General features: G+C 45.8%; 2 protein-coding genes across 7 annotated transcripts in view; both read right to left on the bottom strand.

Moving 5' to 3' along the window:
- Window positions 1-1,027: 1,027 nt before the first annotated feature.
- Window positions 1,028-17,855, bottom strand: hpgd (15-hydroxyprostaglandin dehydrogenase). Of its 2 annotated transcripts, none has more exons than XM_028016985.1 (7): window positions 17,655-17,855; window positions 14,186-14,309; window positions 12,501-12,607; window positions 10,571-10,667; window positions 4,246-4,322; window positions 3,994-4,157; window positions 1,028-2,989 (listed from the first exon to the last, which is right to left on the bottom strand). In XM_028016985.1, exons 1-7 carry the CDS (start codon window positions 17,763-17,765, stop codon window positions 2,866-2,868), a joined length of 804 nt encoding a protein of 267 aa, XP_027872786.1. In that variant the 5' UTR covers window positions 17,766-17,855; the 3' UTR covers window positions 1,028-2,865. The 2 variants fall into 2 exon arrangements, with proteins under 2 accessions (XP_027872786.1, XP_027872787.1); XM_028016986.1 differs by having other exon boundaries at window positions 17,673-17,850.
- A 3,542-nt stretch (window positions 17,856-21,397) lies between these two features.
- glra3 (glycine receptor, alpha 3) overlaps window positions 21,398-22,219 on the bottom strand; it is a 32,742-nt gene continuing 31,920 nt past the window's right edge. For all 5 annotated transcript variants that reach the window (XM_028016967.1, XM_028016968.1, XM_028016966.1 and 2 more), the window contains one exon: window positions 21,398-21,822. In XM_028016967.1, the coding sequence (XP_027872768.1) occupies window positions 21,529-21,822 (294 nt within the window). In that variant the 3' untranslated portion in view covers window positions 21,398-21,528. The remainder of the gene's footprint in view (window positions 21,823-22,219) is intronic.

Genomic DNA, 22,219 nt, shown 5'->3' with positions numbered 1-22,219 from the left:
ATCTCCTGCAACCTTCAGCCAGGAGGAAATGCTGGAAGGGAAATATTTGTCCCGACTTCAGGCACTGTGGCGTTAGAGAGCAGACAGGAAGCGTGGCGTTTAAAACCCTCCGACTGGGTGAAAGTGCAGCGAACCAGAGGACCATGAAAGCAACACGACTCTCTGGATGGAGAACAAGCTACAGCTCATCCATCCGTCTGTTCCAGATTAAAGAAGCAGCTTTCAGTTTTTATTTGGTTCTGATTCTCTAGAGACGTTCAGCTGCTGAAACCTTTTTAAATAACGTTGCTGATGACTGGAAGCTTGTAGAAGGTGAGGTTCGATCTGCGACTGCAGGCCGACAAGAGACCCGTCCAGGTTGTTGTTAAAGGTTTTTATTATTGGCTCTAGTGGCCATTCTATGATACTGAACTGACGAAGGGGGAAGACATGGGGCAAAGGTCAGCAGGCCGGGAATCGAACCTGCGACGGCCGCCCCGAGGACCGAGGCCTCCATAGCTTAACCTCTGCGCCACCACAGCAACCCGTTGAATCAGGTTTGATATCAGATCAGCGACAGGCTGAACGTCCTGAAGGAACTGACTGGTTTCATGGCTGAGTTGTTGAAATTGAGTCATTTTCTCTGAATTTGTGTTTGGCGTAGAATTGATTCTGGATGTGATGCTGTGCAGATTAATGTTTTTAAATATTCTCAATCAGGAAGTTGGTAAATTCATGTTGGGGTTCAGATTTCAGTGGCTGGAGGATCATCCAACCTGTGGAAATCGAGCCACAGCATTGCTGACGTTTGGCTTCGCTGTCACACTGAACATGAACTCTGACACCGTTTACAGGTTCCTTCACATCTTGCGAGCGGAATATTCCTCCATGCTGATTTTAACGGGAGAACTTCATTTCTCTGGAGAAGCTCTTCGTAGCGCCGCGGAGAGCCGAGGCTTTCTGCTGAATACGGAGCTGAATACGGTGAAAAGGCTCCGTCTGCTGAACATTTCACCGCCTGGACCACAGAATCATTCAACACATGAAGCAAAAGCGAAGCAGCATTTATTTATATTAACATTAATATCATTTTTCCTGGCTCCGTCCTCAGATGATACCAGGAGGATAAATTTAAGTTAAAATCAAGTTACAGAAATTTGACATTATGAACACAATTTTTCATAAAAAGTTTTTCTAACATAAATCAGATGATTTTACCTGAAAACACAAATTAACCCGATAATTACCAGCCACAAGGAGGCGCCCTGGAGCCACTCAGCCTTTAAAGCAACAGAAAACTATTTCTATACTGAAAACAAGTTGATGCAAAAAGCAGAAATTCTTTGGTTCATCTTTTAAAAACCTCTGAGTTAGAGATTTGGGAGGTTCCAGAGCAGCCAGTCTGACCCAGAACCGGAACCAGAACAGAACCGGAACCGGAACCGGAATAGATCCAGTTTAATTTTTTAAATAAGAGACGATTATTTCCCACCTGACTGTAACCTACAACCAGAAGGAAAAATGTTTTTCTTCTTTCTTTGGCTTCATTCCCACAGCGGCGGCCATCTTTACTGGCGTAAGCAGAGCGCTGCTGTGTGAACGAAGCCCGACAGGTGAATCCAGGTGAGTTCAGGTGAGTCCAGGTGAGTCCAGCCTTCACTGAATAGTCTTGGAGTTATTGGCCTAGAAAAAATGTTGCTAACACAGCTGCTCCTTTCCATCAGTGGACACTCGGCGCCCCCTGGAGGCAGGGAGGTCAATGATCCGTTTGCTTTCACTTAATTTCCCTTCGGGATCATTAAAGTATTTTGAATTTGAATTTTCTGTTGACCTTCAGTTACTTTGGTTTTGTTTCTCCTCTCAGGCCAGTTGAGATGTTCTTTATGAACCGTTGTCGGTTCTGTCTGTTTTAATCTGCTTACACGCTGCAGCTTACATAACCATGTTTATGTGTGTCTGCCAGCAGTAAACAGACTGAACCTGGTTAACTGGCCTTCAGGGAGGGCTGCAGAGGAGAATAAAAGCTCTAATCTTGGCCCCATCTGGTTCCGTCCAGAAGGAGCCCAGTGGGCCGGCGCTGGACGGTGAATGTAATTCTGGTTCTGATCCGTTTCTATGACATGTATGGCTTCTAACATTTGATCATTTTCAGCATTAAAGCCGTTTTTATATTGAACCAAATCTCATTATTTCTCAAGGTCATTTACACTGAGGGGTTCTGGTCGGGTTCTGGACCCGGTTACCGGACCTGGTGGAGCACAGAGACAGAAATGAGTGAAGTACAACAGAACCAAACCTATTCTGGAGTAAAAAGTGAAGCTCCGTCTGAACTGGGTCAGAACAGAACCGAACAGAACAGCAGCAGATCTACAGCAGAAGAAGAAGAGAATCAAAGTGCTGCAGTGGCCTAGTCAAAGTCCAGGCCTTCACCTGATGAAAACGTTGTGGGACCTTCAGAGAGCTGAGCAGAACCGCGATGAACCGAAGCAAAGATTTGGACCAGAACACAACTGGTGAACACAAACTGGGAGAAACCCTGGGGTTGGTACCAGGTTCTGTTGGTACCAGTTCTTACCTCAGAACCTGGTACCAACAGAACCTGGTACCAATCAGAGTTAGGAGCTGTTTGGTTGTCCATGACTGAACCAGGTCAGAACCGTCTCCTTCTCATCAGCAGGCGGTTCTGGTTCTGGTCAAATCAGCTGATTCCGGACTTTTGGTTCCCACAGGAAGCGGTTCTGCTTTGCTGAGTCCAAACAGGAAGCAGAACAGAATCATCTTCAGCATTTCTCTAAAACAACCAAAAGAGTCGAGGTTCTACGAGGAACCGGTTCCAGTTTAGCTTCCAGAACCTCTGAACGGGTCGCGGTTCCTGCGGGTCGGAGGTCAGGCAGACATGGGTTCGTACGTGTGGAAGTGGATTCCCTTGGCGCAGGTGATCTTCATCACGGCGCCGTTCAGGCTCGGGTCCGAAATGAGCCTCATCATCCCTTCAGCGATGAGCGACGGCCTGGAAACAGAGACACAGCGTCAGCAGAACCGCCGGGCCCGGATCCAGTCGGAAACGGGTCCGGCGCCTCCAGCCACACGCTTCATACGGTGGGAGGTTCTCTGGGTTCATCGGAACCAGAACCTCACTCCGACCCGCTGCCACTGAGCCGGCTCTGCTTCGGTGGCACCGGCAGGCCCGACTGCAGCCAGTTTGAGTTGAACACACCAAGGACAGGATGGTTCTGATGGTTCTGATGGTCCGACCCAGAACCGTCTGAGCAGGAACTGAAGCTGCAGATTTTTATCCTGGATGTGAAGCTAAAAGCTGAAGTTCTGGTCGGCGTCATGACGTCCTCTGGGTTCCAACAGGAACCGGGTTCACTCAGGGAACCGAGCCGGGTCACCAGAACCCCTCAGAATCTCCAGGCCGACATGAACCGTCCCTGGACTTTATTTAGGGGCATCGTGGGTGAACAACACCCATCCAGGTGGGGAATCCGGTGCGTAAATGAAGCCCTGGGCTTGCAGCCCGTTTTTACAAACATCAGTGAACGCTGCCAGGTTGCCAGGGCAACAGCACTCGTCTGACTGCATTGGGCCGCGTGTAAAGTTTGGTGGAGGAGGGATTATGGTGTGGGCTGTTTTTCAGGAGCTGGGCTTGGCCCTTGGCTCCAGGCTCCCATCTGTGTGGGAACCGTTTGGATCTGGACCAGAGCACAAGGCAAAGCCCATAAAGACACGATGGAGAGCCCGGCTCAGAGTCCTGACCTCAACCCGACAGAACGCCTTTGGGATGAATCAGAGCAGAGACTGAGAGCCAGACCGTCTTGTCCCACATCAGTGTGTGACCTCACAAATGTGCTTCTGGAAGAATGGCCAGAAATCCCCATAAACTCTCCGCTAGACCCGGTGGGTCAGGATGGGGCGGAACTGGAGCCGAGACTCTAGTGAATGACGATGAGCTGTAAAACCTGGATTCACTGACATTTATCTGAGCCCAGAACCCGGTTCTGCTGGACTTACTGTAGAACCCCAAACTTGTTCATGCTCTGCTTGAAGTCGTCCTTGAACTTGACGAACTTCCCCATGTTGTCCTCCTCCTCCACGGTGTGCAGCAGCGGCGTGTCGACGAAGGCGGGACACAGGACGTTGATGCGGACGCCGTAGTCGTCCTGGGCGGCGGCGTCCTGCAGAGGGACAGACAGACACACAGCTGCTGACCTGAAACCTGCTGCCGGCGGGCGGCCGACTCACGCTGCGCTGCGCTCCGCTCACCGCCATCGCTCGGGTGAAGCCGATCACTCCGTGTTTGGTGGCCGTGTAGACGGGCTGGTGGGGGGAGTGGAGGAAGGCTGAAGGAGGAGAGAAACCAGAGAGTCAGCAGCTGCTGCAGCAGGAAGCTGGAGCCTCCAGACCGCATCACTTCCTCCTGCAGAGGCGACACACCAAGCCGCTAGCTGCAAAGCGCTGTTAGCGGCTTGTTGTTTCTAACTTTGGAAACATTTAGCGCTCTTAGCTTCACTGAGACAAGCTGGGCATCAACTAGAGCAGATATCAATATCTGTATTGATATCTGTATCAATATTTATATCAGTACCGATGTTGAAAAAACTTCTACATCAGGTAACAAAGACAATGAGCCATAAAGGCGGATCTTTTCAGTGTAGCTCTATGCTTCATGCTCTGAGTGATGACATGCTTTATTTTATGTTATATTTAGAAATATTGACTACATTTTCTGAACCATTTGAAAAGTTTGTTTCTGTTTATTTTTACATGTTTGGCCAAGACAGTCAGCCGATGGTTTTATTCAGTTTAGTTTCTTTCTTTCTGCTGTTTTTCTCCTAACTGAACATAAATTGTTTGTACATGTCTGACCAAGCGGTCACTGTCTTTAACCGCCTGCTGCTGCACAGTTATCAAATAAATCTGTAATTCAGTACATCTGCCTGTTTTAAAAAATTCTAAGTCAATGTTTATCTGTGCAGAATCGGCCGATACTAGTATCGTATCAGAAGTGAAAAAGCAGATCGGTGCTTCCTACGGCATTATGCTACGCTACACGTCACACACGTCACATTGGGATAGCGCTTTAGCATTATGCTACGCTACATGTCACATGGGGATAGCGCTTTAGCATTATGCTACGCTACATGTCACATGGGGATAGTGCTTTAGCATTATGCTACGCTACATGTCACATGGGGATAGCGCTTTAGCATCAGCTAAACACATTTTATGACCGGTGCGTTAGCGTTAACACGGCTCAGAACTGCCTCGGCTTCCATGGGATCATCTCCAGCTGACGGCTGCAGCTCAGCATAGAAATTTGTTTTCAGTTAAACATCTCTGTGACTTTTTCCATCCAGCCAGCCTCCAGCAGCTGTTTGTGTTCCTAGATAAGATCCTCTGCTGTTCCTGATTATCATGGCGGGAATCAAAAGCTCCTGAATGTCAGCAGGCAGGTTGCAGCAAGCCGCCGCCGCCGGAGCAAGACGGCAGCAGATCTGACCTTTAAGCTTTCAGGAATGTGTTGAATCGCTCTCTGACCTTCAGGAAAATGTCGCTGCTCACCTTTCGGACCAGACGGAAACTAAAACCTCAGAACCAGCACCGTTTTCCTCTAGTTTACAATGTCCAACCTCCGACTGTGAAAACTGGCAGATCAGAGTTCAGGTGAACTGGAAAAAGCCCAGGAGCCTCATCCACCAGGGTCCAATGATGGACATCTCTGTAAACATGCATTCCTTCCCTGAAACTCTAAGCTTCCAGGTATTTGTCCAGGTTTGGACTCGTCCACGTTAGTCACAGGAATGTTCCTGAAGGTTTCCAGCCTGCTGAGGGTCAAGATATGGATCTGAACCAGGCTGGAAAAATCCTGAAACCATGAAAAGTAATGAGTTCAGGTTCATCCTGGATGTTTTTCACCTGATGGTTAACTCAGACCTGGAACTACCTGGAAAATCCCCTGATGCTCCAGAAAACCTGGAAACATTCTGCTGCCGGTTTTCATCCTGTCCTGCTGAAACCACAGCATCAGCTGTGGTCCACAGACATGCTCACATGAGAGCTGGGTCAAAGGTCACAGAGGTTCCTACAGATGGAGGAGCTGGTGACTCTGGTTCTGCTTTCTCTTCCTTCAGCTGAAGGTTTTCAGATCAGGAAGATCTGGAGAAACGTGTAGCCCTGTGGTAAACTGAGGTTACGGTAATTTGCTCCTGTATGTGAAGGTTAATAGAAATCTTACATAGTTCAATACAGGACACAAATATTTTAAAAGTAAACGTTTATTTACTAATGCATAAATTGATGACAGCTATGGATTTCATATTTTTGTTTCTGAACGAAATATACTAGTATTTTCCTTTACTTTAATATCTAAATAATATAAAGGCTAAAGGTAATTATTAAGTAATTAGCTTACTTAGTAATTAAAACGGTATTATTTGTAAATCAACTAAGAGCATTATTTTATGTAAATATTGCAATTGAAAGAAGTATTAGTGTGACGTAAGATGCACTGTGTGTTTTATTTGGCTTTGCCCTTTGATTGGTCACTGAGACAGTCCGTCCGTCGTGATTGGTTGAGAGGAGAGAAGGCGGGAGGAAGAAGGAGAGGAGAACCGTGATGATGGCGACCGGAGGGAAGACGAGCGGACAAGAAGTGAAGAAATACAGAGAAAACCGGACAAAGCCGGACGGGAGAGGACGGAATTCGGGAGAAGTTGGAGGAGTTTGGTCGACGCGAGAGGGACGAGACGAGAGGAGACAAGCTTTGAGCTGAGCTAAGTGAGCTAGCTAGCTACTTCAGCCCCACGTGTCTGCTGCGTTCAAGGGAAGTCCGGACAATAGGACGAGTGAATTTCAACGCTCTCAATGTTTTTTCCTCTGGGATTTCAACTCCTCGCTTTTTCCTAACAGGCCTGCAACGTTTTTCCCTCTCCTGAAGGTCGTGAGTAACAAACTGACTGGGTGACATTTGTTTCGGACTGTATATTGATATAAGTGGACATTTCTTGTTGTGTCCTGGTTCGGGGGAAAAGGTGGCCATTAATATTTTATTTGGTCTGCCTTATGTAAAGAGGTTTATGTTCTTTAAATCTTAAGCGTCCTTCAACTTTAAAGTTTATCGTGGTGACTAAATAGTTGGATTTCCTGTCACTTTAGTTTAATAAAGTTAGGCTGAATCATTTTGCCTAAAATTGTAATGTTTCTCTGGGTCATATTTGTCATAAACTGGGGAACCCAAGCACCCTCCATTTTAGTTTCCTCGCATAGAATGGTTAAAGGTGTCAGTATGTCTGAATATCATCTGCATAGACAAACTTTACTCTAAAGTAAAAACCGGTTCTGGTCGATTTCAGAGTTTCACCCAGAAGCCTGGCGGTCGACTAAAACCGGGTTTTTGTGTTAAAATGTCCAAAGTTGACAGGAATTATGACCTGATAGTTCTGTTGTTGAAATACATTTTCAACAACACAAAAAATTAAATAAAAATTAATAAAAAAAATTTGCACTTAAAGCCTAATGAAGCAATCAGCCAGTGGATCGTAGAACAATCAGGGTTTCCCCCAGAAAACCTGCTGAGCCTGGCGGTCGGTCCACCGTGTTTTTGTATTAAAAGATGTTAAGTAGACAGGAAATGTAAAAAATATTATTGTGTAATTAAAAGTTACTGGAAAACATTTCCAGTGAAATGCTATCTAAACCCACAACTAGTCTTAAAAGCAACAAATCAAAAAAATACAATTAAAATGAATTTCAATTATTTGCATTTCTGTTTAATCCAAATTAAGTCAGCGGCTCCATCAGGCCCTCAGGGTTTCAGGGGCCCCATAAATGCTAATATTTTAACACAGACCACAGATACATAAATGTAACATTTATTTATTGAGATTATTAATGCTGCTAAATTTGATTTAATGGTTTCAGCATAAATAAATTAAAAGATTTTAAATTGTTTAACATTTACATGTAAGATTTTAAGGAGCTGGTAAGTTTACTTTGTAAAAGTTAAAAGAACAATTTTTATAGTTATTGTTTTGTTACCATAGCAACAATCTGATGCTGTGAGTTTAATCTTTGACTTTGAGCTGTTTGTTAACAAATACAAATTAATAAACTGTAGTTATAACTGATTGTTTTTATGTTGGCCAGTTAATCTCTCTCTCTCCCAGATTAAATCCAACACAGAAGCTGTTAGAGGTGCTGATGGTTTTAGCAGCAAGAGGGGCCCCTAGGGGCAGAGGGCCCCAGGCCTCATGCAGCCTTGGACCGGCCCTGCAGGATGAGTTCAATCTGCTGCACTGATGATGAGCAACAAACGGAGATTTAATTTAATGCTGCTAATGTGACTTTAGTAGCTCTAACATTTCTGTCTGTTGAGTTTTTATTAAAAGCCACAGAAGTTGTTGCTAAGACTTTATGGGACGACTTTCTCAGATCTCTGCGCACATTAACTCTAAGTGGACAAAGCATTTAATATGATTTGATGCATTGTGTAACTGGAAAAATAACACTAAAATACTAAAAAAATAATATAAAACCAGGGTGTATCGTGACTACGAGGCGAGCGTGAAAACTCCTCACCGGCTGAACCTGCATGATGAGGTTAGCGCTGGTTTGTTAACCGCTAACACTCCGACCAACCGGAACACAGACATATCAGCGCAGACAGCGCCACACGCTGGGCAGCGAGATGGAAAAGCCGCACAAATTTCTTTGTCCACAATTATAAATCATTCTCACCGCTCGCTCAACGCTCCTCTGAAAGCCACTACAAGTTATTCCTGCGGTTCACGTAGAGCTGCGCAACCAGAGCTAACACGGTGGGTTTAAACTACCTTGATCCAAAACTCTGGAAAGAATCATAATTCCTCACAGAGGGTTGATGAAAATATCCATTCAGGTCAGTTTGAGTCCAGTTAGAGTGAAAGGAGGCGAGCGCGATCCGCCAAGAGGTAAACTTAAGACATCCAGCTGCTGCAGCGCGCGGCAACATGCAGCGGTGTGATTGGTCCGGCTTTAAATGCATCAACTTTAAACCTATTTTCTATAAAGTCATCTTTTAGGAATAAATCTGCTCCGCCAGTGAAACACTCAGAGCAACAGAGACGCTTGCAATCCGGCTTAGAAAAAAAAGAGCATTTTTTATTTATTTGTACATTTCTTTTTGTAACATAATAAACAAGAAAGGCTCAGCCTGGCGGTGGGGCTAGCAAAGCATGGCAGCTGCCAGGCCTATAATACACTGGGGGAAACCCTGGAACAACCTTTACCATACTGGTTACATTTAAGATCTATTTAAATAAATATTAACTAAAATGAATGATGGCATTTGTTTGGTTACAAAATATTCTTACAATACAAAATTAAACTATTTATTTATACATTTTTTGTGTTTTCCTAAGTTGTCAAATTTTGTTTTGCTTTGCTGGTTTTAAATGGTTGTTTTGGTGTGTGTGAATGTGTGTGTGTGTGTGTGTAGTAAGATAATTGGAGGAGGTTTATGGTTTTGATGCTGTGGGGGTCACAGCGCCTCCTACATGCAGCTCCTTCAGACCCGGAGCCACGCGCTGAGGGAGCGTAAACCTCACACAAAGATTATTCTTCAGTCAGATAGATAGATGCGCTCAGATCCGCCTCCCTGCTCTGAGTGACTCTTCTGTACCTGAAGTTCAGGATTCTGCAGCCTGAGGAGGCGAACCATTACTGCCAGTAAACCGGCTCTGCTGGAACCTTCCAGAGGAACCGGTTTGAGTGAGAGGTGGCGCCGAGGCAGTTCAACTGCGAAGCGTTTCTGATAAATGGCGCTGAGCCTGGCGGGAGGGCCTTGGAGCCCGGCAGCCCGCCAGGCTGACGACACACTGGAGGAAACTCTGACGTTTCCAGACAGTTTGAGTTTAGATGGAGCTGCTGCAGGAACCGTCTCTGGTTTCATCACCTCAGGATCCAAAACTCTCCTTGGTGGGAAACTGCAGCCGGTGGGAACCCTGAACCCGACCCGGTTCTGCACCAACTCCTCTCAGTTTGGTTCGTGTTCAGACATGAAGACGTTTCTTCGTCAGTCAAACCAACTGGATTCAAATACGGAAGAATTTTTATCAAATCTGCTCATGTTTCTGTTTCCAAGGATGAAAGTAAAAACTCCAGATTTTGTCCTGAACTGCATGTTTTTCTCTAGATGGGTGAGTTTTAAAGAGCAGCGACCCATCAGAACCAGAACCTCTGGTGGGTCGAACCCGATCCCTCCTGCTGCGCTGCAGAGGAGCGAACACCAGCGGGGTCAGAGGTCACAGCGATCTGAACCGCAGCAGAACGTCGACCACAAAGGACGTTATCAGACAACACAGTTCAGGACATTTCCTGTCCTGAGGCCCAGCAGCGATGAAGAGGAAGATTTCAGCTTCATCATGTCTGCATGAGCAGCAGCAGGAGTTTATCTCCAGCCTGCTGACCTTTGACCCCTTTTTTACAGACTGATCAGGTGGATCCCAGAACCTTTTATTTAAAGATCCTTGCAGTTAGTTTCAGGCCCGTTTTCCTTCCCACAATGCACTGGGGTCAGCTGTCGGGCCCCTCCAGAGGCCCCAGCGGTTACCTGCCATGGAGGACACGTTGATGATGGTGCCTCCTTGCTTGCCGTACTCTTTGCTCATGTGCTCCAGGGCCAAGTAGGTTCCCTTTATCACTGAGGTCTGCAGATAAAGAAGAAGAAGAAGAAGCGGTTAAAGTCGGCGCAGCTCCACGCGCCGCTGGGACAGGAAGTCATGAAAGGCGACATCTTCTGATGAGAGGCTGCGGTTTCCTCAGGAAGCAACGACAAAAACAACATCGAGCTGCTGATACGATCGGCAACCAGAAAACCAGCTGGAAATTTATAGACAACGCTGAAACTGAAACAAGTCAGGCATTCTGCCTGCTCAGATGACCTCTGACCTCTGGGTCAACATTCTGGAATCAGGATCCAAAACCACCAAAGGTCAGAGAAAAACCTGAGCAGACGTTGATCTGAAGAGGAACAGAGTCGGCCGACATGGAGCCGGCAGAAATAAAACCACAACACAGGTCAGAGGTCAGGCCTCCGTTACCACTCTTCCCAGTTTTTCCAGAACATTCTGATGATCCTCCAGAAACGTTCTGAGAAAAGCTGGACAATGTGGAAACGGAGCGACCCGTTAAGTACCGGAACCAGCAGGGAAGCACAGTAATGGCAGCATGATGACTGGGGAACAAAGACCGACTTCCAGAACCAGGACCAATACCAGGACCAGAACCGGAACCAAGACCAGAACCAATACCAGAACTGGAACCAGCACCAGTACCAATACCAGTACCGGAACTGGAACCAGTACCAGAACCAGGACCAGAACCAGTGGAACCAGAAGCCTTCAGATTGAGCTCTGAGGTTTCTAGTGAGATTCTGACAGATGAGGTTCTGTTCGGCTCGGTGCAGGAAGAGGAAACGCTTCATTGCAACAGGAAGTGATGAAACGGATCGTTTCTAAATCTGGTTTGTTTATCGTTTCTTCACTGAAGCCCAAAACCAGGTTCTGGTCCTCTACAGAGAACCGTAGAGCGGACCGGGTCCAGGTTCTGGGTTTATGAGTCTGAAGGTCCGAATGATTCTCTGTGAACTCCACACACAGAAGGTCCAACAGAACATCTTTGGGTCGTTTTGGACCAGGAAGTTCTCGGCCAACCCGTCTGAGCGAGACGCTGTCAGAATCTCCCAGAAATGGTTCAGAACCGAAATGTTCTGAAAGCACTAAGGTACAGAACCAGGACAACGGACCAGTACTGCAGGTCCGGTGTCCTGCAACGTTTAGATGTTCCTCCTGGTCCTGGTTCTGGTCCTGGTCCAGGTTCTCGTCCTGGTCCCGGTTCTGGTTCTGGTAATTAACCCGTTTCATTCCAGTTTTGGACCAGAGGCACATCGACTGGAGTTTGACTCCCCTGCAGTAAGAGGTCCGACCCGGTCCGACCCGGTTCTAGTGATGATTAAATGTCATTTTATAGAAATGAGCCGAAAAAGTTCAGAACCACGGATCAGAACCAGCCTGAACATCCAGTTTGGACTCTTCATTCTGACAGTTTTATTTTCGTTCTTTTCACCTGGACCAGATTCGGTTCTGTTTTTCTGGTTCTGTTCAGGTCCGGTTCGGCCCAACCGGCTGCATTTTACGTCTCTTTTCATATTTCTGGTTTTCTATGAGTGACGCCTCATGGCTGATGGTTCTGCCTACTTCCTGCTGGCTGTTGGGTTCTAAATGTCCCCAAAACATTCAGCCTGACATCACATTAGAACCTTCAGAACCAGAACCAGAACCTGGATCAGTTATTTACCAAACATGTTGACAAAAGATGATGTGATATTTCTAGATGTTTGTTCTGGTTTTCCTTTAAACGTTTAAACTGATTTTATTTCTGCTCTTGTCTCACATTTAGCCACGAGTTCAGGTTCTGTTCGGTTCCTGCAGTAAAGTTCTGGTGTTGGTAGTTTGTGACCCGGGTCACCTGCCGGTTCTTACCAGGTTGACCTGGATGGTTTTCTCCCAGTTCTTCTCGTTGTTGATGCCGGCGTTGTTGATGACGATGTCCAGGCGTCCGAACTGGTCCACCGTCCTCTGGAAGGCGTCTGTCCAGGGAGACAGAGACGGAGAAACGGACGTCACTCTGGACAGCCTGGTGGCTGGAGGGGCAGGAGGGCATTGGGGGGGCAGGGGGCAGCATTGCTTGCCCACAGAGTTAGCCGTGCTCACTCTGGTCTGGAAGCTGTTTTATTTGTTTGTTTGTTTTATTTGTTTGTTTGTTTGTTTTTAGCTGTGAGTTACAATCTTGGCAGCAAACCAACAACAATCCAAACTGGTTTGACTAAAGCTGCTGGATGCAGGTAATGTTAGCTAACTGATGCTAATGCTATTTAGCATTTAGCTTGTTAAGAAGAACAGGCTAGCTAGGGCGTGCCGTCGTGGCATAGCGGTTAGCGCGACCCCTGTTGGGAGGCCTTGAGTCCTCGACGCGGCCGTCGCGGGTTCGACTCCCGGACCCGGTGATATTTACCGTGTCTTCCCTGTTTCCTGTCAGCCTGCTGTCATATAAGGGACCCTAGAGCCACAACAGACCCTGGAGGGGTTAAAAAAAAAAGAACAGGCTACTAATGTGATCATGTTCTGGTTTCACTGACTGGAGTAACTTTTTGTTTTTGTATGTTTTACTTTTGTTTTTTAGGCTCCAGCAGCAGCAGCTGGATCTAAACTGGTGAATTAAATGATGCTAAAAATCTTATCTGAAGACCTGATTAGGATTTATGTTTTTAGTTGTAAAATCCGATTTTCTAAGGTCAAAGGTCAGACCTGAAACTTCCAGGATGAAAGCAGATTTATCTCACTATTTGTCCAGAAACCAGTGGATGTTGTCTCCTTCTCAGCCTTAATTAATGCATAATAAACAGTTATTAATGCCTGATAAACTGTTTACAGATCAACTTGTGGTCGTCTGGAAAGCGGTTCTGCTCCTGGACCGACCGGGCCTCCACAGTACACGCTGTGGATCCAGCCTGAGGAGCCGGTTCACACGGCGCCGCAGAGGGAACGGATAACGACAGGATGTTGATCATCTGCTGCTGCCAGCTCTGTGTAAACAACCCGGGGGGAAAACCTGAGGTGGGAAAACCGGCAAGTAGCAACATCTGCAGCATTCCACCGTAAGACAGCAGGGAGGCAGCAGCCGGTTCCCACACGGGACCGGGACGGGTCCGATCTGCAGGAACCGGGTCACTGGGACTGACCCTCAGGGCTGACCGTACGACAGGATGAATAACTGATGACGGTTATCTTTCCTGTCATCAACATGAAGGTTCAGTTTTCAGTCATATTTTCATTTCTAAGCTAAGCGCTAAGCTAACACAGATCACACTGTCCAACATTTAGCTAAGAGCTCAATATTCAGCTGGTTAACTAAATTATTATTTTTAAATGTATGAATAATATGGTGAAAATATGACTTTTAAAGATTAACCTCCATTTTTTCTCTGTTAATGTTTGGCTGAGTAGCGTTGCCATAGCGACGCCAACACTTCTGCACCACTGAAACATTTCAATTCAGCCAAATTTAGTCTTGAAATCCAGAAATGACTCAGTGAAGTTGCCGCATCACTTCCTGTTTCATGAAGAGGAAGTGCAGCTTCATCATCAGGCTTGCTGCTCTTCCTCACCTCTCAGAGCGTCGCCGTGGGTGACGTCACACTGGATGAACACGCTCCTTCCTTCCCCAAACTCGGCGTCCAGCTGGGCCTGGCACTGCTCCCCCACCGTCTTGTTCAGGTCCACCACGGCCACCTGCAGGACCGGGACACAAAAACTGGGTTCGCATCACATGCATCGGGGTGCTGCCCAGCAGGGGGCGCCAGACAGATGGAGCAAACGGTATTTCTAGAATAGAATAGAATAAAATAGAATAGAATAAAATAGAATAGAATAGAATAGAAGTACTTTATTCATCCCAGCAGGGAAATTACTTCGCAGTTACAGCATAGAGACAAGACACAATAACAACGTCCGGGTGTTGAGTCTGGAGTTTGGCTGTGTCAGAGCTGATGACGTCACAGGCCACCGCTGCATCAGCTGATGGAGGAATGTAAACAGCGATCAAAATGGCGGACGTAAACTCCCTCGGTAAATAATAGGGCCGCATTCCCACAGCCAGAAGTTCAATGTCCGGGCTACAAATCTGTTCCTTCACGTTAACATGGCCGGGATTACACCACCTCTCACTCACATAAAGTGCAATCTCACCGCCCCTCTTCTCCGACTCTTGGAAAAGTCCCTGTCCCACCCGCACCAAGGAAAATCCAGGGACCTCCACGCTGTAGTCCGGAATAAGCGAGTGCAGCCAGGTTTCCGTGAAGCAGAGATACTGCACTCCCAGTACTCCTTCTGGGTCCTAACCAGCGCCGTGAGATCGTCTGTCCTATTCCCCAAAGACCTCACGTTCCCCACAATAATCGCCGGTACCGCTGGCCTGCGCCGTCTCCTCTTCTCCCTCCGTTTAACTCCAGACCTGCAGCCCCGTCGTCTCCTCCGTAACTCCTCCGGACCACAGGCCTGTCTCCGGGCAGCAGCAGAGGCCCACACAACGCAATCAGCCGTTCACGCGAGCAAACTCCGCTCGGTGAGGTTCTCCGCAACCAAGACTGGAAAAAGTAGCAGAAGAACGCGGAGAACATCGACAGAACCACATCCAGCCATTGTGGAAAGCCCAACTGATGATTCATGGGTTCTTCAAGCACGGATCCTTAATCGGTTACAGCAAATATACACAGACAAACACACACGACGGGAGCTGCATCTGCAGGCAGCCAGCTGCGTCTGCAGGCAGCCAGCTGCGTCTGCAGGCAGCCAGCTGCGCCGGCACCATTCTAGTCAGCTTTTCTGTTTTTAAAGGGTTGGTGTTTATTGTTCTTTGAACACGCGGCGGGATTCAGTTTGTTTTACCTGATTCCTGACTTCATCTGATGGAGGCAGGTGGAGAGCTCAGCTCACCATGGCAACCAGAAAACGGAGGAGGAGGATGAAGATGTAGGGATGGAAAAGGTTTTTCAAACAGGCGAGTTATGGAGAGGAGGTCTGTCGATATTCAGGTGAAATGACGGATCACTGCATTTGTAATATAATAAATTACAGCAATAAAAATAAAGAAACGTGTTAAAGTGTCTTAACACTGCAGAGCTGCTGTGATGTTTCTGATCAGATGTTATTTAAACAGGAAATCTTTTTTAAAAAGTGTTTTGATGGCTGCATTTCTCAAAATAATTTAACTCAAAGAAAAAGTCAGAAGCGACAGGAAGTTTAGGAACAGACTGAATCCTGCTGCTTCATTTTAAAACACAAGTGTTGCAAAAGTGCATCTATAATTAGCTTAAAGTTATTAAATTAGACTTTTTTAAACCAGATGACTTGGCAGAGAAGAACGCAGCCTTGACCCAGTTAGCAGTTACCGAACAGGAACCTGCTAACTGGAACAGGAACCGGACCAGAGAGGCAAAACGGAGAGATTTAACGTTTTGTTAAATCTGCATGGAGTCCAGACAGATTCAGGTTTCACAGCAGATTAAAGGAGATCAGCTGATCCTACAGCAGCTTCAGCTTCTGCTCAGCTTCACATACATATACATATATATATATATGTATATACATATATATATATATATATATGTATATATATATGTATATATATACATATATGTGTGTGTGTGTGTGTGTGTGTGAATAGGAAAATGTGATTCAGAAATGTTTCTTCCTTTAAAATTTATTTTGAAATTATGTTTCTGTAAAAATGTTTTCATGTTAATCTTTAGAATGTCAGAATTTATTTGTAAATGTTTATTTTTGTCTCAAATGTAATATCAGAATAACTGATTTAGGATTTTCCCATAACAGGGAATATTCTCTCTCTCATCAACACAGCCATTTTAAAATGCTTTAAAATAACAATAATAATAATAATAATATATTTTTAGCTACATAAAGCACCTGAACGTCTCGGTTTGACCTGAGAGGAAGTGAGTTGGCTGAAAGAATATCAGTGCTGTTATTTTCACCAAATCATTTTCAGTTTTACTTGATTCATTTTTTGAATGTTTATTTTTACTTGAGTGAAAATATGCTGACGTAAAGCTACGCTAGCTGAGAACATTTTGGTGAACTTTACCCACCACTACTTACAGAAAAACATGAAATTAAAGTATTTTATTTCATAAATCAGTTGCTGTGTTTCCATTACAAATTTGAGCAAATTGCTGCTCATGTCAAGAAAACAACAAAACAAAAACTATTTTGTAATTATGGTGTTTCCATTAAATATGAAATGAAACAAAAATCATGGCAGTTATATAATTATATAAAACGTTTTAGCGACAAGCCCCGCCTACTTTTTTCGGGACATTGTAGTGGACCATTTTACAGAAGAGTTTTGGATTCAACATGTTGGAATAACAACAGTTTATGAATTGCCTGCTGTCAGAGTTCTGAAAAATCAACAAAAAAACGTCATCCTACTTCCTGTCTTCGTGGTTTTCACCAGTAGTAGCATCCGGTTGTTGATCAGCGATTTAAATGATGCGAGAAAAAGTGTTTTGCCAAATATATAGTTTTGATTTCGACTCAAAACACAAATTTTTAAAAATAATTTTAAAAAAGGTTAGTTTTTAAGAAATTGATGCGTTTCCTTTCAGCGAAATTTTCTTTTCCTACTTTCAATTTGTGCAATTTTATGGTTAATGGAAACGCAGGTAATGACACGGAGCAGCCGACCCACGGAACCCGGTCAGCGGACCCACGGAACCGGTCAGTGGAGCCCCGGAACCCGGTCCGAGATGGAGGGATCGGAGCATCAGCAGAGCAGGAAGCCGGTTCGGTTTTATCAGACCTGCGGTTTCACAAGTTCTCCTGCTGAGGCGGTTCTGATACTGATCCTCTGCATGTGTGAAGGAAACTTGTCAGAAACATGCAAACTTCTCTAAAAGCAGAGCTGCGCGTCATGACCCCGCATTTACCAGAACCAGAACCAGAACCAGTTCGGCGGAAAGTTCGACCAGAAGCTTTAAAAGCAGGAAAAAGTTAGATGTGATCAGAAAGCAGCTGCAGAGGGAGCAGAAGGTGAAGGCTCCAGAGTCGGAACCGAACCTTGGAACAGAACCGAACCTTGGCCGAGCTCTTCAGCAGAGACTGGACCGCTGCCCTTCCGATGCCCTGAGCTCCTCCGGTCACCAGAGCCACTTTCCCGGCCAGAGACATGATCGACACCGGCGTCGCGCTGCCGTCCTCCCGCTGCGGGTCTGAGCGCCCTCCGCTGCGCTCGCTGCTTTTCTCCTCCTCCTCTTCTTCTTCCTCCTCTTCCTCCTCCTCCTCTTCCTCCTCCTTTTCCTCCTCTTCTTCCTCTTCCTCTGTCTGACTCCTTGTCAAATTAATGGTAGAAAAATGACATTTTCACCATAATATCACATTCTAAAAGTTAAACAGTTAACTCTGAATCAGACTCAAAACTGAAAACACCAAACATGGGGTGTCCAAAGTCCGGCCCGGGGGCAATTTGCGGACCCTGGATTGATTTTGTGCGGCCCACAGCTCCAGTTTCCTCCACCAGATTTTTAGACTTCTTGTTTGTAAACAGAAATTTTTTACAGACCAATTAAAGTCTTAATCAAAGATCAGAACCCAGGTTTTGGTGCCGTTTTGTCAGAACCACATCTATCCATCTACCGGCTTTGATGCACTCAGATCTGCTTTTAATATTGTTATTAAACATGGATACATACTTTTAGACAAAATGACGAAATGTAAACATTCACAAAGTGGAGCGCCTTCTCTTCACAAGGATCTACCATAATTTGCACTTCCCTTTCCAAAGGAAATGGACTATTTTACTCTTTATTAAAATATTGTAACCTAGTTTATCATGAAGAAGGTTAAAAAATGCAGCATTTTGTTTCTTTTTGTTCTTTTTTATTGGACTTCATGTTTTTTTGCGAATCGTTTTGAATGGATGATGTTGGTAAACCAACAGCTAAATTATATTTAAACTAAAGACACCAAGCATAACTACAACACTGGTACAGGGAACAATAATCACAGCTCGCAGCATTTAATCCAGGAATCCAGAGGACTTAACATAGTGACCTTCTGACCCAAACAACATATCAACAACAAAAACTCATCCACCCATTTTGTTACACCCTTGTCCCTAGTGGGGTCAGGAGGTCACCCGCCTCTCGCGGAGGGTCACCAATCAACTAATCAGGTTGATTAGAGAAACCGATCAGCCTGACAGTCATGTTTCTGGACTGGGATGAACCCAGAGAGAACCGGGCCGGGAATCGAACCCAGGACCTTCTTGCTGCAAGGCAGCAGTGCTGCTCACTGCACCACTGTGCAGCGAAAAGCTTATATCAGGAAAAAAAACAAAAGGAGTGCACTGTTACAAAACTAAAATAAGAACGGGATTAAATAACATCTAATGTGATAAATATTAAAATTTAATCAAAAGAGGGAAAGAGGCGCGTGCCGTGGAGCGACTCACATTCAGACCCGTTTACTGTCTTTCCTGTCAGCTACTGGGAAAAAGGGAGACTAGAGCCAGAAAAAGTGATAAAAAACAAATAGAAGAAAAGAAAAGTGGTGGAAAATGTCTATGATCCTGTAATATGAGAAACAGGATGAAATAATTCAGAATACATTTAGACACACACTATTAAGGAAAACAGGCTGATACAATTTAAAAAATGTTTGTAGGTCATTTTTATAGATTATGACGGATCTCTCGTCACATCAGGGAGAGCGGCGCCCCCTGCAGACCACCCGCCACCTGTGTGTGTGTGTGTGTGTGTGTGTGTCCCAGTCAGAGGAAGGTTAAGTAAACTGTGCAGGATAATAATTACAGGTTGAATCCAGCAGCTCCTCTTCCTCCTCCTCGCCGTCGGCCTCACATTCCTCCCTCTCCGCTCCAGCCTGTTGCTCAACCTGCAGCAGCTGCAGGTCTCTGCTTGCTCATGACGTCGCATCAGCCTGGAGAAACAGAGGCGCTCCGTCAGGCTTCCTGCGAAGAATCCTGGAATTATCTCAGGATTTACGGGGACAATAATATTTACACCTCAATCAAACCTTCCTGGTTAACAGAGGCTCAGATGATCCACAGCAGCGGAACCGCAGCATCCGCTGCAGGTCCGCTTCTGTTGGCACTTCATAAAAAGGAGGAAAAAGAAGGAATTTTCCTAATTTCAAGAAATATTGTTGTTCTATTTAGAAAAATTAAAGTAAAAATGATCATATTCTAGTTAAAACATTTATATAATACAATTCTTGGGTGACGTTGTGGTCCCACTCCACACCAGTTGGTGGCGGTAGTGTGTCGATTCCAATGTTTGCCAACTGACAAACATTAAAGAAGAAGAGACCAGCACGAAGGAAGCACTGAAACAGCGCCCTCTGGCGGAATAATTTGGAATATTTCAGAAACCAAAGCGGCTCAGTCTACTTGCTGGTGGCCTTTGGGTTTCGCTACATTCAGAGTAAATATAAAAACACGCCACACTTTTCAGATTTTTATTTCTAAAAACACAGGTTTGTGTGTAGCGGTCCAGTTCTGGCCCGGTTCTGGTCCGACCCGGTAAAAACACTACAGTTTGTGGTTTTAAACAAGAACAAACCAGAAAAAGTCTAAAGGGTGAAAAGTTTGTTTACCAGTTTGTTTACCAACACAGATTCGGATCAGAACCAGCTGTCTGCTCCTCCAGATGTTCTGGTTCTGAGCGTTTGGATCGTCAGAACCAGAAACCCGGAATGAAAACCTGCTGGTTCTGTTTGCTGTCCTGGTTCTGCTGACAGTTCTGCAACCAGAACCGAAGATCTTCCTCCTCTTCCTCTTCTGCAGGAAAATCTCATCACTGTAAAAAAGAGTCCAACTTTAACTCAGGGGAAAAATCACAAATGGGAAATATTTTATTTTACTTCATTTTACAAAGTCAGAATAAAGAAACGTTTGGATAAATTTTCCTTTAAGTAATTTTTTTTTTTTACAATTTTACTGCCTGAATTTTTTTCTCTTTTATCCCAGACAAAAATAAACATGAAATAAATAAAGTGCGTTGAAACATTTGTTGTGACTTGTTACCATATAAATCAACTGAATTCAATAGAATTGAATAAATAAACTGAATAAAAAGTGAATAAATGTTTTTGTATTTTTAGGTTAAAATGTCATAAATAATTTAAACTTTAACAACAAAATGTTTCCATCATTTGCAAAATGATAAAATAATTGAAGGTTTAAGACGGCGGTGTAAACCCGTTGAGGACCAGGTTCTGGTTCTGGTTCTGGAGTGAGCGCCTCCTTCAGGCTCAGCTTTGGCACAAAGGAGGAGAAACAAAGATGGAGCCGCAGACAGAAACGTGCAAAAGGTTTGGGACAGAACAGAACCAGTGAGGACAGAGGAGAAAGAAATGGTACCAGAACCCGTGAAGTGGTTCTGGAGGTTCTGGAGGTCCGTCACAGATCAGGACAGGAACGGGGAGATGCTGCGTCCGTCGCAGACTCCATCTTGGCTCGTCTTCAAAACTTCCTGTGGATCTTCAGCGTCACTTCCTGAGTTTGGACGTTAAAGTCGGACGATGAAAAAAAGTTAAAATATATAAAGAGAAGGACACGCCATCCCCTGAAGACACGCCGTCCCCTGAGGACACGCCATCCCCTGAGGACACGCCATCCCCTGAAGACACGCCGTCCCCTGAAGACACGCCGTCCCCTGAGGACACGCCATCCCCTGAAGACACGCCGTCCCCTGAAGACACGCCGTCCCCTGAAGACACGCCGTCCCCTGAGGACACGCCGTCCCCTGAAGACACGCCGTCCCCTGAGGACACGCCATCCCCTGAAGACACGCCGTCCCCTGAGGACACGCCGTCCCCTGAGGACACGCCGTCCCCTGAGGACACGCAGTCCCCTGAAGACACGCCGTCCCCTGAGGACACGCCGTCCTCTGAGGACACGCCGTCCTCCTCGTCCTCAGGGCTTGTGGACGTCTTCGTGTCTCAGGATCTTGTAGAGGACCCAGTAGAAGATGTTGAAGAAGAGGAAGGCCAGAGGGAATCCGGCTCTCGACACCGTGTCGATCTTCTTGGCCCGGTCGATGAACAGCTTCCTCATCTCCTCCGTGCTCCTTCCTCCTCCAGGTGCATTCTGGGAGATGCTGACAGCTCCCACGGTGTTGTTGGCATTGACTTTGGTGTCCTTGGTGCTGCTGGGAGTGGAGGTCACCGCAGCCGCGGACGCCGGCCGGCTCTCCTGGACCTCCACTTCCTGTGGGAAATACCAAGACGACGAGGTCAAAGGTTACACTGGTCAATAGACAAACACTTTGTTTAAAGTCGTATCGACCCTCAGTCCGTAACGTTCTTCAGGAAGTGGCATTAGCTCCAGTAAAAACAGACATTTTGTCGCCTAATATGGCTATAAAACAGGTTAGCATCTGGACCGCAGACTGATGGAGGCCAAACTGAAGCATTTTCCTCACTTTCTTCTTCTACTGCTCTCCAGTTTACATGACTAGTTGCTACTTTGATTAACATTTTGTTCTCTTTCTGGGTTCTTCTTGTTAAAGGGGAGGTTTTCCTCTCCACTGTCGCCCCCTGCTGGTCATCAGGAGTAAATGCTGCAAGGCAACGACTCGACACCCTGCTGGGTTTCCTCAGGTAGA

Source organism: Xiphophorus couchianus, chromosome 5, assembly GCF_001444195.1.
Source record: "Xiphophorus couchianus chromosome 5, X_couchianus-1.0, whole genome shotgun sequence".
Classification (NCBI taxonomy): domain Eukaryota; kingdom Metazoa; phylum Chordata; class Actinopteri; order Cyprinodontiformes; family Poeciliidae; genus Xiphophorus; species Xiphophorus couchianus.
This window is presented reverse-complemented; position numbering and strand designations above follow the sequence as displayed.